Below are 20007 nucleotides of genomic sequence, written 5' to 3' on the forward strand. Positions count from 1 at the left end.
TTGCACTGAGTAGTCAAAAAGTCAGGGGGGTGGGGTGGGGTGCTCAGCATAACACTCAAACTTTCTTTCCAGAATCAGATACTCCTTTCCTGAGAGGCTGAGGGATGCTCATGGCTTGGCTTTGTTCTTAGGGTGTTCATTATTCTACTTTCCCTGCGTGGGGTGGAGCGCTGTGAGCTTAGAGGACGAGGAGGTCCAACCATCCTGGTGGTGCACCATAGGACGTCAGAGAAGGAAGAAAGCAGTGTAGACCAGACCCAGAGACTGATCTGCTCATCAGGTGGCAAACTAAAAGGCCACGTTCCAAAGATGACACAGAAAACATGGCCAGGCATGGTGGAACACACCTGTAATCCCAGTGGCTTGGGAGGCTAAGGCAGGAGGATTACAAGTTCAAAGCCAGCCTCAGCAACTTAGTGAGGCCCTAAGCAACTCAGTGAGACCCTCTAAGTAAAATATAAAAAAGCTCTAGAGGTATGGCTCAATGGTTAAGTGCCCCTGGGTTCAAACCTGAGTACCCACCCCCACCCTGGAAAAAAAAGGAAAAAGAAAAAAAAATCATATATGCCTCATAGGGTGAAGAACTGGCCCATGGGATGGACACAGGCTTTGCAGTCAGCAAGGGCAATGGGTCAGATTTCACCTCTGTGTTCATTAACTATATTGGGCAAGTTGTTTAACTTGGTGCTGAGCCTCTGTTTTCTCATTCTAAAATGTGAGTAATGAAATCTACCACACGGAGCCACATGAAGACTGAATGAGACTAAGTATGTGAAATCTCCAGGTATGTGGGAAGTGGATGGAAATGAATGGGAATGCCTGTCCCCAGTAATTCATGGGGACACGAAAAGTGGCATGTGGTGAGGTACAACCTCTACCCCCCCCAAGGTGCTGGCACAAGCTTTTGCAGGTCCCAAGAGGCTCAGCCTCACCTGCACCCACAGTGACCTCCTGTTTCCGTTTTCAGAAGAGCCATCATTTCAAACACCTTGTTGGAGAACTTCTAATATTTCCACACCCACACCACCATTCCCCAATTGCTTCTAGCACTGGTCCGAGAGTCCTTTGTCGGTTCTGGTGTTGAGATGGAGTTGCAGTTAGTTGGGGTTTTTTTTTGACACCTATTCCTGGTCCCATGCTCACTGGCCTCCCTGGAAGGAGTGGTGATGAGATGCAGGAAGAAGGCACGGAGGGGCGCGCACACACCTCCCCTCAGAACATGCCCGGGCCTCCTCAGGGGGACCATGAGCTACACGTGGTGCCACACTACAGTGAAGATACTGCCTGGTGCAGACCCCAAGCAGGAATGTGGGGACGTGACAGAGGGCGCAGACCTGGGCTTGGATCTGGGTCAGAGCCCCCAATGCCTGGTGCTGCTGAGAGGAGTCCTGGGCAAGGGAGTTGGAGGCAGAACCCTCAAAAGGAGGTAAGAACAAGGACAATAGGAAAATCAGGGCAGAAAGGCAGGATTTTAGATGAAGTGGGCAGGCCTGGGGTGGTTGTTCTAAAATACGGTAAAAGTGGGGCAGGAGGACACATTTGGGCCTGATTTTCCATGGCCTGTAGGAAAGACTGAAGGGAGACTGGATGCTAAATTAGAGAGATGGGACAGTGGGGGAGGGAAGCCACAAAAATGAGTGAAGGGTGAGGGATCCAATAGGAAGCAGAGTTGCCCCATTGCTGAGCTGGATGGAAGAGAAGGTGGGCAAGGCCCACCCAACCCTTCACAGGAGACAGGGTGCAGCACAGAGACAGCCCAGATGGGGACCCGTGCCACACTGTAGTGAGAATTGCCTGAGGTGATCACAGCCTGAGTGGGCATGGGCCAGGGAAAAGGGGCCTGGGGAGGCTCTGGGATGGATGTACTCCTTGGGGTAAGAGAAAGCTCAACACAGCTGGGAGCCCAGAGGCAGGGTTCCTAGAGGAGAAATTTTACTCTCCCTTTAGGAACCATAAAGGGAAGCCCAGGGATCAGCTGGAATAGACAGGGACCCAGGTAAGGGAGAGCTCTTGTCCAGAGGGCAGTCAGTCATTCAACAGACTTATGCAGCACCTGGGGCACCTGTAGGACGACGCTGACCTACACAGGGAGAGGATAATGAGGAGGACTTGGCCCTTTTCTGGGGGCAAGAGAAGAATGCCAATGTAAGTGGCTGGGTAGGTGGGCCACACACACGCTGCAGAGTTGGCCGGACACTGGAAACTCAGGCCAGAGCTCCTAATCCCAAGCAGAGTCCTGTTCTCCTATGTCCAGCCTATGGCCTCCGATTTCTAGATGTGAGTTTGTGCTGTGGCCCTTGTGGCCCTTGAGGTCCTTGAGGCCCTTGGCACCATCTCAGGAGGTTGAGGAGTCCTCGGGGGGAGGAGAGGACTTGGAGAGGTCATCGCAGGCCTGGGATCCACTCCCAGCTCTCCAAAGCCACCGTGCAAGCATAGCAGATCATACTCTGGGACCTGCACCATGAAACAGAGCCCAAGATGGGAACATGGAAGGGCTGCGATGACTGCCAAGGAATCCAGCCACCTTGAGCAAGGTGTCATTGCCTGGACAAATGCCCTGGGATGACCTGAAGGTGACCTTAGCATCCCAGGAGTGTGGAGCACTTGGACAGTGAAATACAATACCCCAGTCACACTCCGGCAAAGGTGCCTACTGCACCTGCACCCCACACGCTGGCCCTGCCCTGAACTGCTTCTGACAGCCAGTGCCAGACTCAGTGTCAACCTCAGGAGGGCCAGCTGTAGGGCAGCAGAAGGGGGTTATGCTGCCTCCCTAGAATGACCTCTGGGCAATGGACACCAGCTTTGAAGCCCAGCACTTGCACCTCTGAGGGTGTGCTCAGCCAGCCTCACCCGGCAGCCCCTATTTGCAGCCTCCATCCATAACCCATGCTCTCAGCAAAGACCTGAGCCAATGTGGAGGAGACCCAGGGGAGGGCTGGGTTACAAATGCCACCCGGCCGGCTGCCAGCACAGGCTGGCGAGAAGAGAGGCACATTCTTCTCTGACAAGCAGCAATGAATAGTCACCATGCTGCTTGGGCTATAGGCCAGCATCGGGGAGCAGGCTGACCTGGGGCTGCACGATGCTTATCTTGAGCATGCAGTGGTGGTGGTGCAGGTGAGAACAGGGGCTCTGGGAGGGCTGAAACCTGACCAGAGGAGCTACCAGTCTAGGGCCCACCACTCCATGTGCCTCTTCCCTCCAACCTTGTTACTTGAAGATGCAAAGCCACAAAGCAGAAGCCAGGAAGCCAGCAGGACAAAAGAGTGGGTGTCCAAACAAGACTGAGAAGTTATGGAGAGAATCTGCAAACCCATCACAAGCTAGGTGCTCCGTGTGTGCGTACGTATGTGTACATGTATGAATGTATACATTGAAACACACACACACTCCACTCAAGAACCCTTTCCGATAGAAATCATTCCTATTTTGTAGACAGGATGACTGAGTTTCAGAAAATGAAAAATGAACAGTTGATTATGAGTTAGTATGTGGCAAATAGTGAGCTTTCCCCCATTCCACAACAAGGGGACACAGCATGAAACTTTCAAGTGAAAGCATCTCTGTGTTCTACCAGGACAATCAGCCCCCATCTGTCTCCATGTGACCTTCCAGTGAAGACTTGGCTGATCCACACTAACACCAGCACACAGCTCTGCAGAAGCCTCTCTCCAGGTCTGGGCGTGGCTCCTTTACCCAGCACTCACGCCATGAGAAGGGCGAGGAATGGGGGAAGTGGGAGGCCCCTTCTGTCTCCTCCCTGTGCTCAGTTCCTGGCAGGAGAGTGTCTTCTCCCACACCTGCTGGTGCTGCCAGCCCAGGTCACAAAGGGAAAGGCAGGTGAGAAATGAGCCAAGGTACATACATTAATGATGACACCTTTGTCCAGCAGACTCTGCTTCTTGGCAGTCATGACAAAATAGTGGGTGCTGTCCTTGTAGTAAACAATGTTCTCAAGATCGATCCCTGAAAAGAGAAGTGTTCAGACCCAGGTTACTTCCCCAAAGCCGGCTGAGTGCCGGGAACTGTGTTTTGCCTCATTACGGGTCTCATTATTATTTTTTATGTAAACAAGAAAATTTATTTTCATACCATTCTAAGGCTATAAGTCCAATATCCTAGACTTAAGAGATCTCAGGGTTGGTTTCTACTGACACCCATCCTTAATTTGCCATGGCCACCAAGGATGGCCTTTACCCTGTGCAGGTGTATTTTTTTAATTGATTTTATTATTTTTTTTAAATACACGACACAGTGGAATGGATTACAATCCTTATTACACATATAGAGCACAATTTTTTTGTATCTCTGGATATAAAGTATGTTCACATCAATTTATGGCAGGGCTCATTATTTATCTGCAGAATCTTCATGCAAGACTGAGTTTAAGACTGAGAAGGCTGAGAAGATGAGAGAGAATCAAAGTTACCTGAGTTTTACAGCTAGCATTTATAATCACAGAAAGACATTGTTGTTGTTGTTGTTTAATTCACAATGTGCACGGGGTTGTGAGCCAGTATTTCTAGGGTGGAGCTGAGTAAGATGTTACAGAAACTGCTGGACCTGGCCATGGAAGCTAAACAGCAACATAGCCAGGATTTGAATCCGAGCCGGTATGGCTCTGAGCACTATCCACTGCGCTCCATGTGGCCAGAGCTGTGGAAATTCTCCTCAGGCTACACTAAGGGATACTTCTACTATTTCCCTCCTTGTAAGTGAAAACCCAGGTGCGGCAGTAGGAAAAACTCAGATTAGAGGCCTGGTGTATATTTATTTTGCACTTTGGATTTCTGCAAAAACCACACTGAGAAATGAGAGCTTAGTCAGTTGTTCTCAAAGTGTGGTCCCTAAAAACACAGCTTATCAGCAGCTTATCCAAGACCTACTGCATCAGAAACTCTGGGGATGGGGCCAGCACCCAGGGTTTTAACAAGCTGTCGGGGTGATTCTGATGCATACTTGAGTGGGAGAACCGCTGCACTAGTTTATTTGAAGGTAGAGGAAGGAACAGACACCTGGAGACCCATCAGCATGCCACACAAGGGAGTTGGGCTGGGCAACTGCAGGGACCTTTACTACAAAGGAGTAGGGAACAGCCATGAATGCAGAGGACCCCCAAGAGAACCAGAGGAAATGTCGCTGTCACTGTGTGAGGGCACTTTGTGAAACAACGGCCCAAGGCGACAACCTCAGCAAAGTTTAAAGGAAGCACATTGAAACATTCAATGTCCCGTCAGAATTTATTACTTGGTGGTTTAAATATCTGTTTTCTTGGCTTTGAGGGAAAGGAAGTGTTGGAGAATTTTTAAATAATCCAAAAGGATGCAAATGCTGGAAGGAAATATTAAAACTCAATAAAGTTATGCAACGGTGGGGAAACTCAAAGGGTCACTGGATGCATTTCACTGTGAACAGCAAGAGGCAGTCTGGTTCCAAAATTAATCTCATTCCTAGAAAATAAGTTTAAAGATAGATTCAACAGAAAGAGTCTTATCTGTAACAGTAAATCGTGAAAGGTTTAAATTAGAGGTCAGCAAATATTTTTCAAAGGGCCCGATGGTAAACATTTTTGACTGTGTGATCCATATGGTCCCTGTTGTAAGAACTCATGGAACAGGCATGGTTGTGTTGTCACCAACTTTTACTTAGGGACATCAAAACTTAAATTTCATGTAATTTTCATGAATCAAAAAATATTATACTTGTGATTTTTTTCTTTAGCAACTTTCAAAATACAAAATCATTCTTTGCTCAAAGACAATATAAAAACATGCGGCCAGCCATGGTTTGCCAATGTGGGGCTTAAAAGCAGTGACACCTCCTTGGTGAGATGTTCCACTGCCCCCAAAACTGACCGTCAGGAGGACTATGTTGAAAATGTGACATTGAATGAGAAATATGGGCAATATCTTAAATGTGACGCTGAGTGAGAAAAGCAGAAAAGTAGTGAAGGTGCTGTCCCGGGGGTCAAAAAGCACATGGTTTACCTCCAGCAGAAGATAGTATTTAACATTGTTATCACACTGCCTTTTGAAGGGAAAATACACATTGTTAGTCAACTTAAAAAAAAAGCAAGATGTGGCTCAAGCGGTAGTGTGCTTGCCTGGCATGCACGCAGTGCTGGGTTCGATCCTCAGCACCACATACAAACAAAGGTGTTGTGTCTGCTGAAAGCTAAAGAAAATAAATAAATATTAAAAATTCTCTCTCTCTCTCTCTCTCTCTCTCTCTCTCTCTCTCTCTCTCTCTCTCTAAAAAGAAAGAAAGAAAGAAAGCCGGGTGTGGTAGCACACACCTGTAACCTCAGCGACTCAGGAGGCTGAGGCAGGAGGACTGCAAGTTCAAAACCAGCCTCAGCAACTTAGGCTGAGGCCTAAGTAATTTAGCAAGTCCCTGTCTGAAAATATATATATATGAATGACTGGGGATGTGGCTCAGTGGCTAAGCATCCCTGGGTTCAATCCCTAGTACTTACCTCCCCCCCAAAAAAGAAAAAATCTAGAATTTATTTAATTGGTAACAGGTGGTTCATCCCTTGCTTTCCCCTCACTTTGTTTTCTCCGCCATCCTTACAGCTGCCCGACCTGTCACTTTATCTGTTTATTGATTATCTCTCTCCATAGCATGAATACAGGTCCTGGGAGGGAGGGATTTGGTCTCCTTCATTGGTCTAACTCAGGCCCCAAAGCAGTATCTGGCAAGTAGCAGCCACTGAGTGAGTGAATCAGCGCCTCTGTTCTCCAGGCCCGTGGCTGGATGTCAAATGCTGCCAGTGAGTGGCATCCCTGGACATCCCTTGGAGTGTGGCAGCTGGCGTGCAGCACGTGTGCTTATTCAGGTACTACCTGCAGGTTCCTGGCTCCCAGAGCACCCCTGAGTCTCACACTGGCCCGGGTGCAGCGCTGACCATCTTGCATTAGGGCACTTTATGTGGATCCTTGATGGTCAGGGAGCTATGTCGTGGTGGGGGAGGATCATGCCAACTTTGACCTTGCTCCACAATACTGAGCACTGGCACACTGCAGGCACTCGGTAAATGTCGACAGAGTTAGTGCTTTGTTATCCATTTTCAGGTAAAACATCCAGAATGCTCCATCAAGAACCCCTTGAAGGAACACTGCCCACTCCATAAGGAGAAATCTCTGCTTTCACCCTCTCAGTAGGAGTCTCCCAGTCCCAGGAGCCCGTGAAGCCACCGTGCCCCTCTAGATACCCTAGAAAATATGGACAAGAGCTGGTTGAGACAGAGGTGAAGGTCTCACCTGTTTCTTCTTTCAGGTCCTGAAAAAATTTCTGGTTGAAGATGAAGGCCACGCCGCTGATCTCTTCGACCTTGGCCTCTGCTGTGCTGTTTCTGTTTATGAAGTTGGCAGTGATGGCAATAGCCAGCTTCCCCCGGAACTCCTTTCTCCTGAACCCTGGGAGGGGAAGCAGACAGCAGAGTCAGTCTTCTGGGTTGGGCACGAACACTGAAAACCATCACGGAGAAAGTCTTCCTCAGTGCCCACGGACCAGCGAAACCAGGCCTCTAGGCCTCTGGAGGACAGGAGCCCGCAGAGATGACAGGTTTGCTCCCAAGAGGAAACAACATGTCATGAGAGGCTTGCAAAGTCAGTGGGACTCTGTCCTTCCCTAAACCAACACCCTGATTAGTTAGGATTGGCAATGGCCCAAGTGATCTTCTCCAGCAGGTAACTAGTCCCAGAGCTCACCCTTCTACAGAGGAGCCCCCTACCCCAATATGATTGACATTCTCATAGACAGGGGAAAGAAGGACACACAGGTGCCCAGGGGGAGACAGACCATCCTGTGAAGATACAGATCATAACCCCAAGGGATACCAAGACTGCAGCACACACCAGCAGCCAGGAGAGGGGCAGGGGAACCATTCTTCCCCCAGCCCTCAAAAGGAATTAACCCTGAGGGCAACTTGGTTGTGGACTTCCAGCCTCCAGAACTAGGCCACAATAGCACTCAGTTTGTGGTACTTCCTTAGAGCATCCCTGGGAGACTAATATACTAATTCCCAGTGACAGGCACTTAGTACACATCTAATAAATATATTATGAACACAAATTAATTTAGTACTCTAATTCCTTATGGCTGTTCTTAAATTTTTATTTTTTTGTTTAAATTGACACAAAATAATTGTGCTTGCTTATGGCATACAATGTGATACTTGATACATGTACGTAATAAGCAATAATCAAATCAGGGTAATTAGCTCATCTCCTCAAACCTTCATTATTTCTTTAGGCAGAGGCCATTCAACATTCACTCTTGTAGCTCTCTTGAAATGTATATTACATTGACTGTGTAGGACTACATCCTTAGGGGTCTTGGTTTTCAATGGTTTATAGGAAAACTTGTGTTGAAAGGCAGTGATGCAGGATCACAGCAGGTGGTCACAGCTCAGTGGAACCTTCTCTTCCTCTTCCTTTTCTGTCTAGTTTTCCTGTGGTCCTGAATCCTCCCACTCCCACCCCAGACATGCTGCTCACCTGCTTGATTCCAGGGCCCAGTAGCTATGGTTTGAATGTGTCCCCTGCATTCCTGTGTTGGAAGCTGAATCCCCCCATTTATATGTCACGGTAGCTGGAGAGGGGCCTTAGGGAAGCGATTGTGTCAAAAGGCTCTGCCCTCAAGATTGGATTCATTTGTGCATGAATTCGTGCGTTGACAGGCCATCCTGGGAGCTCTCTTGGTCAGCTGGTTCTGTCTTGTCATGGGATGCCCCCTATCATGTTAGGATGTGGCATGAGAGCCCTTGCCAGACTCTGGTGCCAGGCTCTTGGTCTTTCAGCTTCCAGAATCATGAGCTAAATAAACCTCTATGTTTAATAAATTTCCCAGACTCGTATATTCTATAATAGCACCAGAAAACAGACTAAGACCCTAGTCACACAGACACAGACCTGCCCCAGCATCACTTTGGGAATTCCCTGCACATCCTCTCACCATGTACTCCGGCCTCATGCTGGTGCCCAACCCTCTGCCCAAAATTCCTCTGACCGAAACCTTGGGTTTCTACTTGGAACCTCTCCTTCAAGTTGTTCCTCATTAGACCTTTGTCAAAGTTACAGGAAACATAAGAAATCCAGAGTACCACATCCAGAATTGGGAGCTAGAATTGCCTAAGATGTCCTGTCAGATATTGGGTAGTGATTGTGAGGGAACAGAAGAGACATCAGAAGGTGGCGGTGGTGGTCAAGAACACCCCGGGAAGGGCCGGAGCCAGAAGGACTAGACATCCTGAAATATGTGTCCTGTGCTCAGGGGGTGCCTTCCCCGTCAGACATTGGCAACTTGTGGCCCTCAAGGGGGGCAAGCTCAAAAAGCAGTGTTGTCCCTAGTCCAAGAGATGCCACTGGGGGCCGTATTCGTTATGACTTGTGGTTTTCAATCAGTACTGCTACTATAAATCAGGACACCCAGTGGCCTAATTGATTCGGGGTCTGGGATGTTCGTGACTGCTGCATCTCCTACTATTAGGGTTTCTCTCTCACCCAAACTGGATCTCACCCCAGGAAAGCACACTGTGCATCCAACTCTAGGACCCAGCGAAGCACGGTTTTGTACGGTGACGGTTTGGCAGACCTTATCTAACTGCCCAGCAGTGGGTGTGCTTAAGCGTTGTGGAAAGAGGAGGGGGAGACTCTTTCTCTACCTCCTTCCGTTAGCAGAGCACTTGAATGTGAACAAACACCATTAAACGCATGAAGTGTTTGTCCCAGATGAAGTACTGATTAAAGTGCTCGGCACCCTGGCTTGCACATCAGGAGGTGCTCAATAAATGCAAGTTGATTTTTCCCACAGCACTTAACCTTTACGAAGCATTTTTACATATCAGTGAGTCTGGGAATCGCCGAATAGGTGAGTCTCCAATCCTCAGCACAGTGCTCTGAATGGGTTCTGCTACCTTCAGTTTAGAGCTGGGAAAACCAAGGTCCAGAGAGCATGAAATGGTTGCCCTCTCACTCCAGGCCTCTTGGAGCCCTGCCCACCTACCTCAGGCAGGATGGGACACCTGCCCTCTGAGAAGCTCCCCCAGCTTTGGCACCTGCCATCTCACCCACTGTCTCCAATCCCTCCCACTCTCCCCACTCCCATCCCAAGAGGAAGAGCCTTCACCTTCCAGGGTGTTCCTGCGGCCATCAGCACCAATGATGACATCAAACTCGAACTCCGACAGGGCGTGGTCTGCAGGCAGGAATTCTGCCCGCCAGCCAATTTCTGCAGGACACAAAGGGGAGATGAGCGACAGGGAGCAGTGGGAGGAAGGTGGTGACAGCTCTGTGTGTTGGCCATGAGAAATGGACAGTGCTGCCCAGGCAGAGCCTTCAGGGGAAGGGACAAGGCAGCCCACGGTCACGTTCTACTTGGCATCTGCTGGCTTTAGTGTCAGTGCAGCCCGGGACAAAGCAAACCAGCAACGCAGCTCCATGCCTAGTTTCACTGCCCTTCACTGGAAGTTTATCCCAAATGATTCCCAAACTAGTCCCCCGCGCACAGCATTTTTCTCACTAGATTCTGCTGTGTTCTCTTCACATTCCCCCACATTACTCAGTACCTTCTTAATGCTCAACGGACCCAAAAGAATGAGAACAAAAACAATTTGCATTTCTACTTCATGCTCAAAATGTTCTGTTGTGGAGTTCGCTGCCTTGGAAAAAAAAACATTTTCAGGGACAGCCTGTGTGTCTAGTAGAGATGCCGGTCAGGAGCACATGTCCCTGAGTGCCAGGTAATAAATAGTGTCCCGCTAGAAAAGCCAACAAAGGGCTCCCTTAAATTCTCACAAATGCTGGGCAGAGGGAAGGAGAAACGAGGTATACCCCAAGCAGGAAACTGGAGGTTTCCAACAGCACCTGGCTCAGAACTCTTAGCCCCTCCTGGGCAGTAGAAGATGTTGACAGTAAGAAAGATACAGAGGCTTCATGGACAACCTCTCTGACCTCAGTGAGTCTAAGGGATCTGAACTTAAATAAGCATACTAAAAGGAGCAAGAGAAATGTTACTAAATAGGGTATATCTATATGGGTGAATTTAATGGCTTATAAGTTAAACCTCAATATGATTAAAAATATTATTGATGGCGGCTGGAGTATGGCTGAGCAGTAGAATGTGTGAAGCACTGGGTTCAATCCTCAGCACCACACAAAAGTAAATTTTTTAAAAAAGGTGCTGTGTCCATGTATAACTAAGAAAATTGACTGAGAAATACATTGAACCTTTATCTCATAGTTGTTCTAGAAGCCTCACTTTCTGTACTAGATTTTGAAATACCTTGTGGGTCCAACAAGTGTATCCACACACCTACGTGTGAACTCTCATGCATAACTTGGAGTGCATGTGAATGAACTTCACCAACCACCAAATCTATGTCTTCTTTCTTGCTATCGACTGGACTTAATTTGTCAAAATAGCATCTCCTAAGGACAAGGCCACCAAATTACAGGTTTGATGGCTTAATAATAATCCTACCCTCCTCCTCCCTGGAGGGTAGGAGCAATAGCAATGGTCAAAAAAGGTAAACTATCCTTGGCTGGAAGTGTGCCAGACAGCTCTCAATAAAAATAACTCTCACAGAAGCACCCTCTGACAGCTGCAAGTGTAGCTTCTGGTTTGCAATATCTGACTTGGAGACAGAAAAGGAAAACTACACTGTACTTTGATTTTCCTGATCTTCAGGAGGCTCCAGAACCTTCACGAACTCCACGTTCACATGGATTTCAACTCCCAGCATCAGGGCCACCTTGAATAGGATGAGCTGCAGTTGACGAATACCTGTTAGGAAGACAGAGGCGGAGAAGAACCGTCATTAGTACCTCCTGTATGCAGAACACCGCACAATCACTGCTCAGGGATCAGGGTGTGGCAATACACCCACCATGATCATCCCCGAGCACTGATTTTGGCGACAGACACTCTGTGTTTTACAGCAGCCCTTTAGTACCATCATTATTCTCATTTTTATCTATGAGAAACTAAGGTTAACGTGACTTGCTTGAGGTCACACAGGAGCAGAACTAGAAGGTGGGCCTGGATCTGTCGGATTCAAAGTTCCTGCTCTAGCGTTGGATGACGCCTTAGGGAGGGGGGCTTCGTCTCTCCTGCCTCCTTCCTGAGCTGGGCTCTGGGCTTGGTAAGGTAAAGATGGAAAGAGGAGCCCACAGAGAGCGAAGAGCAACCAGGGAGGACAGTGATCCAGTGGCTCATTGTGGGGAGGCTGTGCCCAAGCTCTTTGCCCTCCAAGGGTAAGTAAGGTTCTTACAAGGGTAAGTAACAGGTTCTCCACTTCCTGTTTACTCTCAAAATTCTCCCAATGAGTAGAACCTCATTTCCCTATTTTGACTCCCGCCATTCTGTACAGATGGGCATCCCTCCAGGTATTTTTCCACATAGTGAGCAGTTCTAAACTCTCCACGGGCCTCTCTGTATGTCACAGGTTGAGCTCATTTAATATTTGCTGAGCATCTACCATGCATCAGGTGCCAGGCTCGGCATGGGAGGTGGGGACAATACAGGTAAGAAGAATGGAGGCGGGCACCGTGGTTGTGTGGGGGGGTGGAGAACAGGGCCTGAGCTGGGGTCCTGGAAGCTAAGAGAGGTGGAACCAAGAATATCAAGTCTCACAGAAGGTCAGGGAAGTTGGGGGCAGGAGGCTTCTGCAGACTTGGGTGGTGGGGAGAGATCGGGCCATCATGGGGGAAGGTGGGAATGAAGGGTGCAAGAGCCCACACCTCCTCTTTCCAGAATGGACATTCTGAGGTAAAGATGGTCCTGGTGCACACACAGAGGCCTGGAGGGTCAGTGAGACATGAGGAGCAGGAAGGCCTGTGGGAGGAGCAGGTAAAAGGAGGGGAGGGAGCCAAGGCAGGGTTGCGGTCCGAGAGGAGATGTCCAGGTCTACCTCTGACTGCAGGTGCAAGCAAGGAACAGGTGAGCAGGCAGGAGGAGGCACAAGGGCTGGAGCAGGGTGTGGCATCAGTGGCCGCTCTTCCCCAAAGTGCAGGAGAGGGACCATCTGCTAAGAGCAAGAGGCTGGGGTGAGGGTGGGAACCACCTCAGTGGGAAGTGGAGGAGGTTGCCAACACAGGACCTGCCAAGAACTGCTGAGCAAGGCCAAGCACAGGATTCAGCTGGGGCTGGAGAGAGCAGGGATGGTCCGAACAAAAGCCAGTCGGTGGGCTAGGAAAAGCCCCAGCCACCTCTGGCCACAAAACTCCTTCAGGGGAGGCCTGGCCTCTCCTCCCAGGGCCAAGGTTCCTGGTCTCTCTCTGGTTCCAGCACACAGTAGATGCTCAATAAATTTCCCCTGCCAGTCTTCACAGGGACCAGAGCTCCCCTCCACAATAATGGTTCTGAATGTTTCACTCTCATTCCCAGAGCCTTTCTGGCACTTCTTTCCAAGGTCTAGGGGTGAGATAGAGCCTGTGGGTGAGGGCAGGAGGGGGCTCCCTGCTGGGAAGCCCTGGGCTGTGCTGCTTCCCAGGAGGGCCTGATAAGAAGTGGTGTTCAATGTCCTTGCTCTACGGGGGTAACCAACACCACACATTCTTCCAAGGGTGGGGCAGAACATCCTGACCGCTGATGCTGCAGCTTTCTGGGCAAATCCAAATTTCTTTCCACTGGACTCTCGGAATTTTCACATCCCAAAGAGGGAATAAACTCTGAGGCCACTGCTGGTGAACTCTCCTGTGTCCAAACAGATCACGCCCTGTGTGGCGGATATTTCCCTCTCGTCATTCTCACCCGAACTCTGCTCCCCTTCCCCACACCCATCCCCACAGAAAGCCCTGGGTCAGGGAAGGCAGCTCTGGAGTCCCAAATCTGGGGACCGTGGCTGCCTCTTTCTCACTGTACATGCTGGACACAAAGCGTTTCTTGAGTACCTACTATGTGCCAGCAGAGTGTTAGGGTCAAAAGCAGGCCTTCACCAAATACACCAGTTGGAAGCATGGATCCTCCAGTGATTTCCCAGAGGGAACTATCTGGGCCTTCTAGATGCAGAGACAAACCCAGGGAGGATCTTGACCTTCCTGGAGCAACACCCACAGTCTCTACTCACTGATGTGGTCGATGGAGCCGGCGCAGAACTTCCCGTAGAACTTCTTGGCTCCCAGGCCCCTTAGGTCGTGGATGGTGAAAGGCCAGAGGTGCAGCACATTGTTCCGGGAGAAGGTGTCCCTCTTCTCCACCACGACCACTTTGGCTCCCAGGTAGGCAAGCTCGATGGCAGTGCGCAAGCCACATGGTCCTCCCCCAACGATGAGACACTGCAGAGTAGAGGAGAGTTGCCGGGTGACTTCTTGCATCTCGTCAGTGGTGTAACTGAGGAGCAAGCCCCAACCCACCTAAGCCAGCCTGCGAGGCACGTGCACACCGGCCAGGGCCGACCATTCCTCCATCCAGTGCACATGACTGGTGGGCCGACAGTGCACCAGTCACTGCACAAGCCCTTTGGGGATGCAGAGGTACAGAGACTTGGGGAGAAGGCACAGCAAGATGTGCATGAGGTTTAGAGTGAAACTGAAACCAAGTTCAAATCCCAGATCTGGCATTTGGCCCTTGGGTTTCCTTATCTGTAAAGTGGGTCTGCAAAGAGTCATTTTTCCTTTCGGGGTTATCGTCAATAAGATAACTTTATTTTATTTTATTTTCTCAATTTGTTCTAATCAGTCATACATGACAGCAGAATGCTCTTTGATTTACTGTACACAAATGGAGCCCAATTTTTCACTATAAAAAAGAAACTTTTTAAAAGTATAAAGTACATCTTTGTGATCTCGAATTAAGCAATAGTTTATTTGATATAACACCAAGGGCACAAGCAACAGAAGAAAAAATTGATACTTTGTCAAAATTTAAAACTTTGGTGCTTCTAAGGATACTGTCAAAAAAATGAAAAGACATCCCTCCAGGTGAGAGAAACTATGTGTCAATTATATATGTCTGATGAGAGACTTGTATCCAAAATATGCAAAGAATTTTTACAATTCAACAACAAAAATACAAACAGCCTAATTAAAGAGGAGACAAAGAATTTGGATAGACATTTCTCCAAAGAACACGTACAAATGGTTGGTAAGTACATGAAAAGATGCCCAATACCATTAGCCACCAGGGGAATGTGAACCAAAGCCACAATGAGATGTCACTTCATACTCCATACTAAGATGGCGATAATAAAAAAAGAGAATAAAGTATTTTTGTGAGGAAATGGAGAAATTTGAATCCTCATTCATCACTGAAAGGAATGCAAATGCCGATGTGAAGAGTCAAATTTAGGGTGACCATGTGGGCCGGCAATTCAACCCCTATGTATGTACCCAAGAGAAATGAAAACACATGTCCACACGAAAACCAGAGCATGGATGTTCATGGCAGCATTAGTCACAAGAGCCCCAAAGTGGAACAATGCAAATGTCCATTAGTTGATGAATTTACAAAATGTGATGTGTCCTTACAATAGAATATTATTCAGCTTTAAAAAGGAATAGGTTTGAATGCATAATGAATCTCAAAACACTGGGCTTAAGTAAAAGAAATTTGAGGCAAATGGGTGTTTACTATATATTTCTACTTATACAAAATATCCAGAATAGGCAAATCCACAGAGACAGAGAGCAGATCTGTGGTTGCCAGGGCTGACTGCTACTGGATGCAGGGCTTCTTCTTAAAATGTCTGCACAACTTTGTGAATATAAGAAAACCACTGGCTTGTATAGTTTAATTGGGTGAATGTTTATGTCTTGATAAAAAATTGTATGAGAAAAAAGCCTACGGTAGAGAGCCCGGCACACACTGATGTAAATGTTGCTATTGCTGAAATCTAGTCCCTGTATTCTAGGAAATCTCAGGCCAGAGGTAAATTCAGACTTGGAAATAAATAACTGGAACCTCATGGGGTTAGTCCGGGAGCCCAGAAAGGGAAAAGCTCATCCTGCCTAGTTTTTTTGGAAATGACTTCACAGAGAAGGCTCTTTAAGAGTTTTTATTAATCATTGCAGCCTCCATATGTCGAATTCTTACTACGTGTCAGATATTTCAAGTGCCTGAGCTTTCATCCTCATGTCAACTCTAAGGACCTGTTATTGCTCACAGGAAGGAACTATTACTAGGCCCATTTCACAGATGGGGAAAGCAAGGCACAACACAGCTAGGTGACTGGTCCAGGGTTTCACAGATTGAAGGGAACAGCACCAGGATTCGAACCCGGGTGGTCTCATTCCAGAGCCCATATGCTGTCCTGCTTCCAGCTTGCCAGGAATAATAATTATAGGAACATTTCAGCCAAGGGACAGACTGTTCTAAGAGAAAGAGAAATTCAGGGTGGGAGGAGAGAAGGAAAGGAGATAAAAAAAAAAAAGAGGAGAGTTAGTCTGGAGCCAGACACTGAAGATTTAAATCCCAAGGGAAGGAGTATGGCCTTGGTCCTGTGGGGACCGGGGCCACATGGGCAAAGATGGCAAATAGGGCTCTGTGCAAATCCCACACTAGGTCCTCAAAAGACACTGTGTGTTAATATGACGAGGTCTTCTCCAGGGAAGAAGCCTGTTAGGACAGAAGGGAAGATATGTGACCACCTGGAGAGTTGTATGGGGCTAAAGTCCTTCCATCCAGACCAGGTTTTTTGGTACACCAGAGGTGTCTAAACCAGAGGAACATGGGACACTTCTTGAGCAAGGGGTCTTGGCGCTGGAGGCTGCCCAGAAGGGCAACTGCAAGGCCCGTACCCACCCTCACGCCTTCAGAGTTTCACAGAGGCATCTGGAAACTTCCTCCTGCTTAGGAACAAACCTTATCTCAAAAAAACACAATCCTCCACTCTCCAGCTATCACTCAGCTGGGCCGCCAAGGTCCCGAAGGGAAAGTGCAATCAAGCATGTCAGAAGCTCCCACACCACAATCAGTGTGGTTGACTGGTTGGAACCTTCCAGAGAGTTGTGAACACCCAACAAGAGGAAATGAAGTCACCCGATTAGCTAGGACTCACCCCAGAGACCCCAGAGAAGTCAGGGAGTGAGCCGGTGTGTGGGGCACGGGCTTCCTCTCCAGTTGGAGGCACCTGGAGAGGACCCACTCCCCAAGCCCAGCTCCATCCTGATCTCACACCCCAGGCAGCTCCTCGCTGCACATAGCCAGACAATGACGGTCATTTTAAAGCATGCTCCAAACCCCACACTTGTGAGGTTTGCTTTGGGGTTAAGTCTGGACCCATTGCATTTCTTTGCAGTTAGTACATCTTTTCCTGTTTGCAAGTTTGGTCACTCCAGGGCCAGGAACGTGGAGGGAGGGTGATGAAGGATGTGGGGTGAGGAAGGGCAGGAAGGGGAGGAGGCCTCCTCCAACTCCACCGCAGGCTTCCTCCCACCAGGCCTGACCCATCACTGCCCCCTGGCAGAAGACCCCTCCCCGCCAGCTGGGGCTGCTCTCTGCATTTTGTGGGGAAACAGTTACCAGTGCACTGTTTCTGCTCCACCTGGACACACCCGAAATCCCATTAGCAAAAGTCCAGCTTTCCCACAGTTCTAGGCTCCAGCACACATTTTGGGCCTGAAATTTCAGAGATGCCAATCATTCCGTGATCCAAAGTCAAAGCAAATACCAATGGGCCTAACTATATAAAGGGAAAAAAAATTCCACCCAGATGTTATCAAGGTCAGGAAGAGGGGTTGTTGGCAGGAGCCAGGCCAGTTTCCCTTCAAACATGCTTGCTATGACCAGCACAGGGCCTTGGTATTCTGACAAGAGGCTGAATACCGACATGCCTGGGCAGAGGAGCAGCCGAGAAGAGGGCCTCCTTGGAGTACCCCGGCTGACGGCCCAAAATGACTACAGAAGCACAGGGTGTTGCTAACTCAACCCAAAGGGCACTTCCCTTTCCCGACACCTCCAGGCCCTCAGTGCTGAGGACCAACTTCCAGGAAAGGAAAGCTTTCCATTAACTCAGAACTGAAGCTTTCCTCGAGCGCCCTGTACTATCTACCCCTCCTCAACACTCCGCCAACTCTGTTCTGACTGCTGCCCCAGAACTAAGCTCTGGGTCGGAATTACCCAAGTCTGATCCGGAGCGGGTTGGAATGCTCCTCCACTCTGTGTGTCTGCATTTCTGAACACCCAGCACCCAGCCTGGTGCACAGGAGGCCTCAATGCATGGCTGGTGGGTGCCTGCACTTTGCAGAACCTCTCAGGACTCTCCATTCTTGCTCCCTCTCACTAACTGGGATGTTCTGTGTGGGTCAGCTCAGCTGGGGTTAATGTCTGTAGATTCCCACCCAGACTGAGGGAATCGGGGTCTGCCAAGGCCACCAGCATCATGGACGTCAGCATGTCTGTGTGCTCAGGCGATATAAATTATTACTCACTGGGACTAGGGGAGGATCCAACACCAGCAGGAAATCCATTGTATAGATAAGCTCAGCAGAGTTTAGGCCTCCATGTTAGTGAAGAGGAGAGACAAACACCAGCTCTTTATTTATCAAGGGGTGGGATGGAGATGATGGGCATCTCGCCTAGTTAGGTCACAAGGGCTGCAGAGGCCACAGCTCACACAGGACTCTTGCTCCACTTCAGAGGGGCCTGGCAAACACAAATTACTTCCTGGTGACCTGGCACACCTTCTAACTGCCCCTCTTCCCAACCCATGAGTGAGTGGGTGTACAGGGGTCAGGCCTGAATGTATAACACATTCAGTCCCAAAGAGTGGTCAGGGCTCTTTAGTTTGCAGCCTGCATTTCTGCTTCTGGATTCTGCCTCTGCTCTCCTTGGGCACTGTGTGCAGATCTACAGAGAGGTGGTGTGCAGGAAGCCAGCAAGCAGAGGTGGCCTGCAGATGGGGCTTGTCATTCACCATCTCACTTTGCTCTGCCCTGCCCCTCATCTGAAAGGAGCGATTAGGACATCTATGCTGCATTAACAGCTTATCTAAGAGTAAAGCCTGGGCTTACAGGAGGTAGTGAGGATGAAGTGAGGGGATTTCATTCTTTCTCTCCTTGAAGCACATGGTGGCCTTCTGAATGGAGCCAGAGTTCAGACTGAGTTCACAGGGCCTCTGGATGGAAAGACAGAGTTGTGCCTGGGCTGAGCTTCCTGAGCTTCCCCAAGGTGGAAGTTCACTGGCCGGATGGAGCTTGAGCTTATGCAAGCTCTGAGAAGCCACACTGGCAGGTGCCACTGCAGCTGAGTTGGGCTCAGATCATGCAAATCTTCCGTGTTGAGTTGTGGCCTAGCAGTGACCTGTGCATGGGGGTGTCAGGCATGGTGCTGTCTCCCTGGTAGCAGCAGCCTTCCTGGCATGCTAACCCACAGGCTGGCTCCCTGGGGAAGTGCTCTGGTGCCAGGACCATGCCACTGAACTCCCTGAATGGCTCTGCAACTTCCCTGGTTCTCAGGTTGAGCTACTTTCCTAAACCCAGGCAGGAAGCCCCTGACTGTTACTGGGTTACCATGAGCAAAACAGCTTGCTCAGAATTGGAGGGTAGAGAGCTCTCAAATCCAAGTTGCAACCCATGTACCTCCAGAGTAGGAGGCTTATGGTGGGGACTGGTGGAACAGCCTTACCCTGCAGGACAGTGCTAAGGGGGACTCAGAGAAATATGGCCAACTAAGACTTTGACCCAAGAGGAGTCTCTGAGAGGGGGCTGGCTAGGCAGGGATCTTCATGAACTTCTGTGCACAGGGAGCTAAATCTCATCGATGGATATGACCCTGCCCAGGTCCCCACCCTGACCTGTATCTTGATCACATCCAGTTGTTCCTGAGTAATGGTTACACACACTTCCTAACCTCAGAAGTTTATAGACAGGAAATGGAAAAAGATATCTTATGCTCCATGCTTCCTCTCAAGGAAAAAACCTCTAATTTCTTTGAGAAATATTTCATTCCACTTCATCCCTCCCTTCTAGCCTGAGCTGGTACTCTCTGCCTCTTATGAGCAACTGCAAATTGGGACCACAGGGTCTAGATGTGGGGACAATTTCATTTGCAAACATTCTGCCC

General features: G+C 49.0%; 1 protein-coding gene across 4 annotated transcripts in view; it reads right to left on the reverse strand.

Moving 5' to 3' along the window:
• The window catches only part of Mical2 (microtubule associated monooxygenase, calponin and LIM domain containing 2), a 206680-nt gene that overhangs the window by 112742 nt on the left and 73931 nt on the right, over positions 1 to 20007 (reverse strand). For all 4 annotated transcript variants that reach the window (XR_013343562.1, XR_013343561.1, XM_077798174.1 and 1 more), the window contains exons 4-8: positions 14075 to 14282; positions 11674 to 11790; positions 10135 to 10236; positions 7266 to 7421; positions 3869 to 3969 (exon numbers count right to left, since the gene is read on the reverse strand). Coding sequence is in view for 2 of the 4 variants with exons in the window: in XM_077798174.1 (XP_077654300.1) it covers positions 3869 to 3969; positions 7266 to 7421; positions 10135 to 10236; positions 11674 to 11790; positions 14075 to 14282 (684 nt within the window). In the remaining 2 variants the exon portion in view is untranslated. The remainder of the gene's footprint in view (positions 1 to 3868; positions 3970 to 7265; positions 7422 to 10134; positions 10237 to 11673; positions 11791 to 14074; positions 14283 to 20007) is intronic.

The sequence above is a fragment of the Urocitellus parryii genome, chromosome 4 (assembly GCF_045843805.1).
Source record: "Urocitellus parryii isolate mUroPar1 chromosome 4, mUroPar1.hap1, whole genome shotgun sequence".
Lineage (NCBI taxonomy): Eukaryota > Metazoa > Chordata > Mammalia > Rodentia > Sciuridae > Urocitellus > Urocitellus parryii.